We start from the raw sequence: 12,986 nt of genomic DNA, 5'->3' as shown, positions 1-12,986 counted from the left end.
AGCGCCGCGGGGAGGCCGGGATCGCCCGAGTCGGGGCCGCGGTAGTAAACACACTTCAGAAACGTGAGGTGCCGGTCGTCACGTGGGCAGCGCGCCGCCCAATGAGCAGCGAGGGGCGGCGCCGAGGCCGCTGACGCGGCGGCGGTGGCGGCGGAGTCACTCCGGCCGCTTCGGGACCGGGCACCGGCGGGCAACCGTCCAGCGGCCTCGACACCCCCCCCGCCGCCCACGCCCCTCCTCGGCGCGGCGTGCCGCGTCCCGCCGCCGCTCCCGGGGCCCCCGAGAAGGCGGCTCCGCCCGGCGCGGCCGCGTCCTCCCGCGTCCGCCTCTCGGGGCGGCTGGCCTCGCGCGCGCGGGCGCTTCTCCTCCTCAGGGGGCCGCCTCGGTGGGGCGAGGTTTCCGTGACGACTCTCCCCGGGCTGCCGGGGCCGGCTCTCGGGCCGGCGTGGCGGCGCGGCTCCCTGGAGCTCCGAGCCCGGCCGAGGGATGTGTCTGGCGGCGGCGGCGGCGGCGGTGGCGGGCGCCGTCTCCTAAAGGGCGTCCCCGCGGGACCCGGCGCGCCGCCGGCCCGTCTCCATTCATCGGCCCGCGCCCCGGGGCGCGCGCGCGTCCCGTCGCTGCCCCGCGTCCGCCCGCCTCGGCCCCGCGCCGGCCGCCGACGGGGGCCGCCGCGGGCGGCCGCTGAGCGCCCCTGACATGGGGGTGAACGCGGTGCACTGGTTCCGCAAGGGGCTGCGGCTGCACGACAACCCCGCGCTCCGCGAGTGCATCCAGGGCGCCGACACCATCCGCTGCGTCTACATCCTCGACCCCTGGTTCGCCGGCTCGTCCAACGTGGGCATCAACAGGTGGCGGTGAGTCCCGGGCCGCTCCCCTCCCCGCCCTTACCCCCCGCCCGGGGAGCCAGGCAGATCGGGGTCCGAATGAGCGTGGGACTCGGCACCGGGTCGGGGCGGGCTTGGCGGGGGAGGACGGGCCCGCCCTCGGGGGTGCCCTGCCCGGGGCGCTGGGCACGGACTGAGGAGTTGCCCGGCCCGAGGGCGCCGGCCAGCGCCGAGCTCCCGGGCCGGGTGTGGACGTGGACGCGGCTCTGCGCGCGCCCCTGGGAACTTCTCCCCGGAGTTTTGTGGGTTTTTTTTTTCTTTTTTCTTTTTAGATTGCGGCGCAGTGAAAGTTAACATCCTGCCAGGCCCTCCGTGTCCCGTGGATATGGATTTCCTTGGCCCCCTCTTTTCTTTCCTTTCGGAGGGACTCGTGGCTTTTTCGTGCCGGCGATTTCCGTGTGTCTGAGTTTACTCCGTTCGGAGGAAAATCATTCATTCAGTGACAGCCCGCCTCCACAGCCACCCGGGCTCGTCCCGCCTGCAGGCGGCCGTGGGAAGAGCAAGGGAACTCGCACAGGCTGAGTTTTTTTTTTTTTCTTTTTCTCCTGGCTCTACTCTTTCCCTCTTCAACTCCTCCTTGTGGTTGACTAGACAAAGCACAGTTGTTCTTTCTAGGCAAAGTCGTAATCCTTCTAGGGATCAGAGCACTGGGTGAAATCTTAGAGCTCTCTGCTTTTTTTCCCCTGATCTTTCCTGGAACCGGCCAAGCTGGAAAGAGGGCGCTTCTTCTGTTTGATGGGCTATTGATCAGCTGCTGTCCAGGTCCTAGAACGTTAAAAATACATAGTATTTGCCAGAGCAAATGCTCTGGAAAAGAGAGTAGGGAAAGGAGGGGTGTGTGTGTGTGTGTGTGTGTGTGTGTGTGTGTGTGTGTGTGTGTGTGGAGGGACCAGAGAGATAGGACATTAGGTCAGGTGCTTGCCTTGCATGCAGCTGACCCCATTTAGATCTCCAGCCCTACACATGGGCCTCTGAGCACTCCCAGGAGTGATCCTTGAGTGCAGAGCCTGGAGTAAGCCCTGAGCACTGCTGAGACCCGCCCCCCCCGCCCCCCGCAATAATCATAATCAGATGGGAAAAGAATACAAGGGGAAATGTCAGAGATAACTCAAAGGGCTGGGGTGTTTGCTCGTTATGTACTGTTTTCTGTACACCAGGATCCCACTGTATTGCCTGGCCTTATGAGCATTGGGGGATAGTGATTTCCCAAAGAATGAGAGGAGGCAGGGCAGGATAGCCACTGAATATCACTGGGTGTGACCCAAAAAACCACCTCCCTCAAAAGAAAAATAAAAAACACTGGCAGTGAGGTGGAAGTAGAGTTGTATGTCAAATCTGGATTAATAAAATCTCAGAAGATGGCAGTTGAACAAGGGGATGAAGCAGGTAATGGGGCGGCAGAGTGTACGGCATTTGCCTTGCATGTGGCTGACACACGAGGGTTCTATCCCCAGCATCCCACATGGTCCACCCGTGCACTGTTAGAAGTAACCCCTGAGCATCACCGGATGTTACCAAAAAAGTGAAAAAGAAACAAACAAAGCAGGTAATTGGTTGTGGGTATCTAAGGGAAGAGTATTCAGGTAAAGGTAGTGTGGGGGATGATAAGGCCTTGAGGTGGAAACATACTTAATCTTTGGAGGAAACTACAGAGGAACCCATGATTGACACAGAATAAGTGATGGGGGGAGGGGGATGGAGAGTAGGAGATGAAGTCAGAGATGTTCGATTGCAGGCCTGTTAATAAATTAGAAATGTTGTCTGACCTTGTTTGGGGGCCATATCTGATGTGCTTTAGAGTTACTCCAGGTTCTCTGCCCTCAGCCCTTTGAGCTCGAGCCCCAGGAATGTTATCTTACTTAACTTTGCTCCTATTATTATTATTTTTTTAATTGGGGAGTGGGGAAGGTAGCTTTACAAGCAGCACTCAGGGGACTCTGAGCGTTGGAGGCCACGCAAGGGTCTGGTGATATTCAGCCAGTTGGCCCAGATGGTTCAATCCTAGGCACTGCGGTGCAGTTGCTGCTCTGGTTATGGTTCTGAGAATAGATGAAGTTGGAGGGTGGGGTGGACAAGAAGCAGGAAAATTAGGAGGTTACCACATTTCTCTAAGAGGGGATAATGACTTGTACCACATGTGATAGTGGTGGGCAGGTGAGAAGTAGTCAAGATGCTGAATTTACTTAGAGGGTATAATCATCAGTATTTGTTGGCCAATTAGATATTTTTTGGAAAGGAGGAATTAGGAATGATTTAAATTTTTTTGGAGTGATAGGGCATTTGCCTTGCATGCAGCTGACCCGGGTTTGATTCTTCCATCCCTCTCGGAGAGCCCGGCAAGCTACCAAGAGTACCTCGCCTGTACGGCAGAGCCTGGCAAGCTTCCCGTGGCGTATTCTTTATGCCAAAAACTGTAACAAGTCTCACAGTGGAGACAGACGTTACTGGTGCCTGCTCGAGCAAATCAGTGAACAACAGGAAGACAGTGCTACAGTGCTTGAGCAACTAGTGAAATAGACCTGTGCTATTTTACTAAGAAAGTGAATTCAGCTTTGTGAGAGAGAGAGAGAGAGAGAGAGAGAGAGAGAGAGAGAAGAGAGAGAGAGAGAGCGCGAGAGAGCGCTCAGAGGACTGAATACATGTTTTGCATAGTGGGAGGTCCATGTTCAAACCCTGGCACCACATGGTCCCCTGAATACTGATGGAAGTGACATCCAAGTACAAAGCTGGGAGTAGTTCCCAAGCACCATTGGGTGGGACCCCCCCAAAAAAAATGGGGGATAAAAAGAAAATTAAGTCAGAGGAGATATTAGGAGTGTGGTTGAAGTTTATTTGTTCCCTATTTTTGGTACCATCTAGCAGTGCTCGGGATTGCTCTGAAATTGGTTCTCAAAGGTCACTACAGGTGGTGTTTGGATACATGCAATGTTAGATATCAAACGAGTGCTTCTGTATGCAAAACTTGTTCTTAGTTTTTTTTGCTATATCTTTGTTTTGGAATGTACTTTTGACCTTGGGTAAGTTTGAGATGTTTCTGACACATTTAAGTAGCAGGCAGACAGTTAACTATATCAACAGTGCAGGACAGAGATCCAAGAAGAGGGGAGCACAGGGAAAAAAGAAAGAAGAATTTGGAGAGTGATTGATTGGTTTGTAGATAATATTCATCCCCAGATATATGTCTGTTATATGTTGGTTCTCTATATATTGATCTGCTGTTTAGATTATGGTACCTTCTTTCTATTTGAAATAGAATTCAAGGACTGGAGGGATAGCACAGCAGGTAGGGCATTTGCCTTGCACGAAGCTAATCCAGTTTTGATTCCCAGCATCCCATATTCCTGAGTGCATGAGCCAAGAGTAACTTCTGTGCATTGCCGGGGTGACCCAAAAAGAAAAAAAAAATAGAATTCAAGAGCTGGAGAGATAGTACAGTGGGTAGGGAACTTGTCTTATATGTGCCCGAACTGGCACTACATTTTGTCCCTGGTAGCAGTGCCAGGAGTAAGCCCTGAGCGCCACCAGGTATGGCACAAAAGCAGTCAAAAATAATGAAATAAAATCAAGTTCATCTTTTCTTTTACCTCTTTCTGAAAATTTTTGTAAAACCTTACTTTCCCTGTTTCTTCTTTCCATAATAACTCACCATTTTCCCAGTTCCTCAGACAGCTTAGATTATGAGTCATACATTAATTTATTCAACAAATTTTTGAATCCTAACTGTGCAGATAACTTTATTTATGTTTTGTGTGTAAAATGGTAGTCAATAGATTCTTTCTTTATTCACAGGGAAATTTTAAAATTAATACAATTTTTAAAATTTCCATTGCCGTTTAGCTCACGCCACTTTTTTTTTTTTTTTTTTGCCTAGGGTACTTGAGTAGTAGGTTACAAAAATAACTGTTGCCCTTGCTCATCTCTAATTATAGAAACCAGAGTAATCTTTGAAAATCACAAATTTGATCCTGTTATTTACTCTTTGGTATCCTTTGGTGACTTTTGTTTTCCCCTAGACTAAATAAAGTTCAAGATCTGAAGAGATAGTTTATTCCTGGCATCACTTGGTCCTGCATACCACATTACTGGATAGAACCCAGAGCTATTAGGACCACACAGTGTCGCTGGGAGAGACCTCGGTGCTCTGGGCACACTACCTGACGGTCAATCTCGCCCTCCAAAAAGAGTTCAGAGACTCTAAGCATGGTTTCAAATCCTTACTTAGGATGTTACTTGTATGAGCATATGCCTTTCCAGGCCCTGGGATTGCTCTTCAGCACCACATCATGACACCTTCCCCACCTCTAACACTGCCCTGTGTGGCCTTGGTGTAACTCACAAGCACCACTGGGTGTAGCTCTCATGTTACAAAAGTAAAGATAAATCCCTGTATGATATGGCTCTTCACTTATTTCTCCTTGGTATGGTGCCATACCCAGCAGTACTCTGGGGCCACACCTAGCAGTATTGGGATTCAGACCATTGTCACAGCCAAGGCTGTGTGCGGTGTGAGTACCTTCATCTCTGCTGTCTCTGGCCCTCTCCATTTGTTTTCCAGCCTTGGGTGATTTACTTCACAGAAACATTTGAAGTGGTTGTTGAAGTATGAGATGGATCTTAATACAGAGAATAGAGTTAGGGGATTCCAGGCTGAGGAATTAAAGTGGGGCAGAAGAGAGGAGCTATTTAGCACTGGTTTTGGATTAACTATGGTTTAGGGATTCTCAAAGCTGATTGCACACTGGAATCACCCAAACAGATTTTAAAAATACTGAATCCAAAATCCTACCTTCAGATTATTCTGATGTTATTGTCATGGTCCGTGGTCTGGTTCTCTTTCTAACATTCTTAGGAATATTAGAAAGATATTAGGAGTGTGTGTGTGTGTGTGTGTGTGTGTGTGTGTGTGTGTGTGTGTGTGTGTGTGTGTGTGTGTGTGTTTTAGACCACACTGCGATGCTGAGGACTATTTATTTTGCTCAGAATGTCATTTGTCTTGGTGCTTAGGAGAACATGTAGAACTTGGAATCAAACCTGGACTACCTGCTTTCAGAGCATGCTTCCAGCTTACTGAATCTAGCTCCTGGCACCTCCCATTAGGAATTGAAAAGCTCTCCAGGTGATCAGATACAGAAAGTTTGAGTACCTTTATTCTACTTGTTTCTCAACCTAGTTTACTTCCTGGGCTCCCTCTCTACCCCCATCCTATTGACTGGCTCACTAGTTTCAAGCCTTTCCCCCTCCCCCATCTCCATTTATGTGATTCGTCACCTGTTGAGATATGCTCTAGTTGGTTGCTTGGCTCAGTCAAGCATAAACAAAGTTATTGAGAGGTATAATTGGACAATTTAAGGGAAATTGTCTTCAGACGTGTGTTGATTCTGAGGCTCAGAAGATTTCTACAGGGCCAAACTTCTGTCTTTGAATGTCCAAATGTATTCTGTGTTGACTTCTTATAAGGCTGACCTTTGGTGGTAAGATCTAGCAATAACAATAGCAATTACAGAAGTGGAAAGCATATGTCTGTGCCCCAGAAGTTGGCAAGATTGTGGCACTTCAATGTCTCTGTTGGGACCAATATCTGAATCAATTATTGTGAGCCTCATTGTCTACAGGCAGAATCAGTTCAACTGAAATAGAATAAGGAGGAAGAAAGTGGATACCCCAAAACAACAGATGCCTGTTATGTAACAACCCAGAAAATGAGACCAAATAAAAAAAAAACTTTGACCCCTGACTGAGAAAATAACAGTGGCATCTGAGTGAATGATAAAAGAGACACTGTAACAGTGTGGAGTTTTATTGACAGTTGATCAAAGAAAAATAGAGGTTTAAAGAAAAAGGCTGGGCTGGAGAGACTGTATAGCGGGTAGGGTGCTTGCTTGCATGCGATCCACCCGTCCTCAATCTTCGGGACCATATATAGTCCTCTGAGCCTGCCAGGAGAGATCCTTGACTGCAGAGCTAAGAATAAGCCCTGAGCTCCTTGAGGTATTCTCTCTACCCACACCCCCCCAAAAAATAAATAAATAAAGGCTATAGGAAAGGGCAAGATGCAAGAAAATGGTTGTGGAGGTGTAGTCAAGAAAGCTTAAATGGGAGATGGATGTGATTAAGGGGTATATTACCTGTCTTGTATATGTGAGGCCCTGGATTCAATTCCTGGCTTGCCAATGTATATAAAACAAAAATAAACTTTTGGGGCGGGAGCCATAGTACAGAGGGTAGGACATTTTCCTTGCTTGCAGCTGATCCGGGTTCAATCCCCAGCATCCATGAGTCCACTGAGCACTACCATGAGTGATTCCTGAGTGCAGAGCAGGAGTAACCCCCTGGGCGTTGCTGGGTATGACCCAAGAAGCAAAAGGAAAAAAAAAAAAAGCTTTTAAGTGGCTGGAAAAGGCAGCTTCAAGGAAAAGAGTAAACTATAAGATTTGTATGTTTTGTGTTGTTAAAGTTAGCCCTTAACTGAGTTAGAGGGCACAGGAATAGACCACATTTAAGCAAAGCAAAGTGAATTAAGTTTAGGTCATTGATGAATGTGAGGTTCTACTAAGTTTTCAGCATGGCAAATGGAGAATATAATGTAAGGTTGGGGGACTGTGGACATTAGAGCTACAGATATGGAAGTAATTCTTAGAGAATAAGTGAAACATTATGGACGATATGGAATAGAATAACACCCCTTGGTGAATAGTGTAAGATGAATAGGAACAAGGGAAGGAGACTAGGTAAAATCAGAGAGGGAGAAGAGGAACCAGGGAAATGCTGTGGAAACCAGAGGTGGCAATAATTTTCCTCATTTGCTAAAGAAGACAGAATGAGTTTTAGTATTGTGTGGGGAAATTTTTTCAAGATTGGAAATGAACAAAAGAAATCACTGCAGTCTGAAATGCTAGATGTTACCTAGAGCAGAGGTTCTCAAACTTATTTCAGGGGGTTGGGAGGAGGCTGGCGGCCACGGGGCATTTTTACCCATATCCAGCTGTGTGCTTAGAGGTCACTACTGGTTGACCATATGGGATGCTGAGGATCAAACTGGGGTCAACAAGTGCTCTAACCACTGTACTATTTCTCCACCTCTCTGAATTTTTTTTTTTACTTGAGTCATCTGGAGAGCTTTAAAAATCCTTCATGTCTTTCTCATATACCTAATAATGTGTTCAAAACCAAACCACAATCATACCAATGATGTTAGAATCATCAGAGTGAGACACAGGCTGTAGTGGTTTAAGTCTGTTTAGGTGACAATGCAGTCAACTTGGAGAATTACTCCTCTAGAGGTTCTTTCAGGAGTCACATTATTCTGATTTAGGATGTGCACCTTTGTCTTTGATTGACTAGATTGTTTTACACTTCTGTAAAAAGGGCTAACAGTTAATTGTAGCAATTTTGATAACAAAACAACTGTCTCCTGACTCATGTCAATAAAATTATTCTTGATGCCATAAAAATGGATTTTTTTAGAGTCACAATAGATCTATTTAAGCCAGATTTTCACTGGAACCAGTATTAAAAACTTACTGGTTTCTTCATTCACTGAATTAAATAAAATCTTTGCCAAATTTATTTCATATTTGCACGATAGTTCTGATCTTACATTTGAAAATTATTCTTTTATCTGTTAAAAAAAAGCCTTTGATAAACTGAGAAAGCTGCTTAGATGTAGATACAAGGAAAGACTTAAGATTATATAAGGTGTTATTTAAAGTGTGTGAATGGTATATAGAAGAGAGGAACTGAAGAAGGTTTTTATGGAAAAGGCAAGATGAACTTGCATTCATCCATTCTGGACAAGCTGGGGAAAAGTGAATTTGGGGCAGATCACCAAACTTCAGACAATCAAGACTGTGGATAGTGGATTTATGCATAGGATGATAAGTAGAAAATAAAATACTACGTAAATAAGGTGAGACATTCTGAATAAGTTCTTTGAATGACAGAAGAGTTTAGATGACCTGGTTGTCCTGAACCCCAGATTTTAACCACTACTTTCTTACTGAGTGACATTTGGATCTACTGGGTCAAATTAGTCCTCTCCATTCAATTTATTTATTCATGAAATATAAGCGCTTGTTATTGTCAAGGTACTTTTCAAGTTACGGTTTCTGTTCATAAGAAAGCTTTTATACCACTTCGGCCATAGAGATAGTACAGTAGGTAGGGTGCTTGCTGTACACACAGCCAACCTAGGTTTAAATCCTCAACACATATGGTCTCTAGTATTCCATATAGTCCCCAGAGCACCCCCAGGAGTGATTCCTGAGTGCAGAGCCAGGAGTAACCCCTGAGTATTTGGGGGCCACACCCTGGGCCAGGTGTGGCCCCCCTCAAAAAAAACACCAAAATATCAACAAGGAATCTTTTATAACATGAAAAAATAACAGAGTCTCTTGACCTGGCACCTGGCTGTCTTCCCCAGGGCCCCTCGGAGGGGCTGGGCTTCAGTTTCCCTCCCCGCCCCGAGCAGAGCTCCAGCGACTGAAGACCTCGGGAGCCTAGCCACAGCCATGCTCAAGGCCCCTCTCCATAGGTTTGGATGAGCTTCATGCATGAAGGAACCGGCAGAGGAACTCAGGTGTGTGGGATCCGGGGCTGTGACCTCCAAGCCTGCTTGAATTGGGACTGGGCCAAGTCTTCCGCCCAGACCCCCCATTTTCCAATAGCTAGGCGGTCACACCCAGGGACTGCTCCCAGTGCCGTTGTTGTAATCCCACCAACAGCCAACATCCAGAGACTTCAAACCAAGCTCCTGGAAGCACGAGGCCATTTTGTGGCTATATGACATCTTATGGCCTAGTTCTCCCTCTGGGAGAGCCTGGCAAGCTACCGAGAGTTTCCTGCCTACATGGGAGAGCCTTGCAAACTCCCCATGGTGTATTCATATGCCAAAACCAGTAACAATGAGGGGTCTCATCCCCCTGACCCTGAAAGAGCGTCTAATAAAGAGCCAAGGGCACCATTGGCAAGGATGAGTAAAGAGAGGCTTCTAAAATCTCAGGGCTAGAACGAATGGAGATGTTACTGAGACCGCTCGAGAAATTCGACGATCAATGGGATGATGATGATGATGATGAAAAAACAACTAGTTTAAAATGCTTAAATGAATCTTTGTAGAATTATGCAAAGAATCATGGGGGCACAAGAGAAAGATCACTCTGGGGGAAGAAGAGGAGACAAAGAGTTGTTTATATCATAATAAGGTGGTAATACTCATTTTGTTGCTGTATAAAAATTTAGGAGCCATCCATTATCTTTATTTTTCTTATTTTCCCTATGGTGCTGTGGATTACACCCAAGGACTCACAAATGATAAGAGACTATTCATCTCTTTTTTTTTTTTCCCTAGGGGATAGGGTGTTTAGGCCATAGCTGGTGGTGCTCAGGGGACCATATTTTGTGCCAGGGTTTGAACCAGGGTCAGCCACGTGCAAGACAAGCTCCTTAACCCCTGTACACCTATGTTCTCTCAACCCTCTCTATCCACATCTAATACTACAACAATTATTACTGCTTTTCATTTAAAATAACTCTCATAGGGCCAGGAGGATAGCTCAAAAGGATTGGCGTGTATGCTTTGTATGTGGGAGCCCCAAGTTTGATCCAAGTCCCCAGAAGAGCCAGGGATGTTGCTCAGCTGCTTTAAATTATTTTTAGTTTTGTGGTTGGAGAAATTGTACAGCAAGTAAGGCACTTATCTTGCACAGGGCCGACATGGGTTTGATCTGAAGCATATAGTCCCATATGGTCCCCTGAATACCGCCAAGAGTGATTTCTGAATGCAGAGCCAGGAGTAACCCCTGAGCATTGCCAGGTGTGGCCCCAAAATAAAAAATATTTTTAGTTTTTAATTTCTCACAAAGTAAATTTTGATTGATACAGTATATAAAAGGCAAAGCTCTTTGGAGTTATTCAGCACTTATTAAGACTATAAAGCATCTTGAGCATTTCAACAAAATTCTGGGCTGGAGACATGGTACAGGAGGAAAACCTGTTGCAAACAGGCTTTGGTTTGACCCCTGGCATCACCTATAGTCCCCCAAGTACCACCAAAGATCACTTCTGTGCACAGATTCAGGAATTGCTCCTGAGCCACTTCTAAGTGTGGCCCAGCAACCCCAAAACAAAACAAAATTTAAAATAGTTTGAGAGAACTTAAACAATGTCCGGCACAGTATGGTTAGTCAATAATATGTAAGTGTGGGTTGAATATATAAATGGGTATTTTGCTGACTTTGCTGTTAAATTTTTATACTGGCTTGCAAGCATAAATTATACCCATAGCTGATATTGCCTATAATCTTCTTAAACGTTGACTAAAAGGTCAACGTTGTGTCCTTAAGGTCTTGTGACCTTAAGGATCTTGTGAAGTACATGAGTACAGAATTCTTTTAGTACATTTCTTACCTACTTTTTGTTTCTGGGCACCCAGTAATGCTCAGGGCTTATTCTGGGCTTTGTGCTAAGGGGTCATTCCTGGCAGGCTTGGGGGGACCCCTTAGGCACTAAGGATCAAACCTGGTCAGCTTCGTGCAAGGCAAACACATTATTCACTATACTGTCTTTCTGGCCCTTAGTGCATTTCTTCTAATTTGTTGTAACTGTGTTACCCACTTAGATGACATAGAAACTTCTAGGTGATCCAAAACAAATAAAACCCCAAACAAGCCCTTTTTCTTGTTTTGGGGGTTTTTCTTGCGGGGGGGGGCCCGCTTTGGAACCACACTTGACAGTCCTCAGGGGTTATTTCTGGTGCTGCACTCAGGGATCATTCCTTGCAGGCTTGGGGAATCATATAGGATGCTGGGGATGGAACACACATTGGCTATGTGCCAGTCAAGCATCCTATCCATTGTACTATCTCCTTAACCCCTATGGTGAGTCACCAAAAAATAAAAATAATTTTGGAAGCATTTAGTTTTAAGTAAAACAGCTTTGTAAATATTTTCTTTTGGGCTGCAGCCAGGTTGCTCAGGGGCTACTCCCAGCCCGGTGTTTGGGAGTCACTCCCAGCAGAGAACCATGTAGTACTGAGAATTGAACCTAGGCCTCGTGAGTGCTTTGCATGTACTCAGTCCTTTGGATTATTGCTCCCTTCCCAAAAACAGCTTTTCCTGTGTGTGTATGTGTGTGTGTGTGTGTGTGTGTGAGAGAGAGAGAGAGAGAGAGAGAGAGAGAGAGAGAGAGAGAGAGAGAGAGAGAGAGAGAGAGAGAGAGAGAGAGAGTTGAAACACAGCTGGCACTGCCCAGGGCTTACTCCTCACTGTGTGTTCAGGGATCACGCTGGCTGTCTGGGGGGCCATCTGTGGTGTCGGGGATCCAAGATTGGTGAGCCATGTCCAAGAGCCCTACCCACTGTACTGTCACTCCAATAACAGTAAATCTAGCTATTAAACCAAAACAAAATGTCATACACCTGGGAAGTTATACCCAAATCTTATGGTAACCCAAAGCAAAAGAGTTCAAACAGAAGCCAGAAGAGCATGTAAGACTTAAATGTTCAAAATATTGAAGTAAAAAGAGCTTTCCACCAAAAATTTTCTACCTGACAAAATTAACATCCAGAATTGAAGTGGTGGTTAAGATTAAGATTAAGATTAAACAAAAGTTAGGGGGCAAGAGTGGTAGTACATAGGGCCTTTACCTTACATGTGGGTGACCCAGATTTGATCCCTGACACTCCATATGGTACCCTGAGCCCACCAGGAGTTGGGCATAAGCCCTGAGCACCACCAGATATGGCTCAATAAATGGGGGGAAAAATAAGCAAAAAATTCAAGAAATTTATTATGGCTAAACTGACTAGCAAGAAATGTTAGTAATTTATGTAAACTGGAAATAAGTAGTACTAGTATCAAGAGAGCATTTGGGCCAAAGAGATAGTTCAGGGGTTAAGCAGTTACCTAATATGAGGCCCACCCAGATTTCATCTCTGGCACACTATATGGTACCCTGGGCACTTGAGAACAGAGCCAGGAATAAGCCTTGAGTGAGCACAGTTGTGTGCGGCCCCAAACCCAAAACCAAAACAAAAAAGCATGCCATTTAAAGGTGTCACTGGGAAAAATATATATAAAAGTAGTGAGATAATTATTTATAAAGGTT

General features: G+C 46.1%; 1 protein-coding gene across 2 annotated transcripts in view; it reads left to right on the top strand.

Annotated features, from left to right (window-relative positions):
- Window positions 1–694: 694 nt before the first annotated feature.
- The window catches only part of CRY1 (cryptochrome circadian regulator 1), a 59,184-nt gene continuing 46,892 nt past the window's right edge, over window positions 695–12,986 (top strand). For both annotated transcript variants that reach the window (XM_055118517.1, XM_055118515.1), the window contains exon 1: window positions 695–854. In XM_055118517.1, the coding sequence (XP_054974492.1) occupies window positions 697–854 (158 nt within the window). In that variant the 5' untranslated portion in view covers window positions 695–696. The remainder of the gene's footprint in view (window positions 855–12,986) is intronic.

The sequence above is a fragment of the Sorex araneus genome, chromosome 10 (genome assembly GCF_027595985.1).
Source record: "Sorex araneus isolate mSorAra2 chromosome 10, mSorAra2.pri, whole genome shotgun sequence".
NCBI lineage: Eukaryota > Metazoa > Chordata > Mammalia > Eulipotyphla > Soricidae > Sorex > Sorex araneus.
This window is presented reverse-complemented; position numbering and strand designations above follow the sequence as displayed.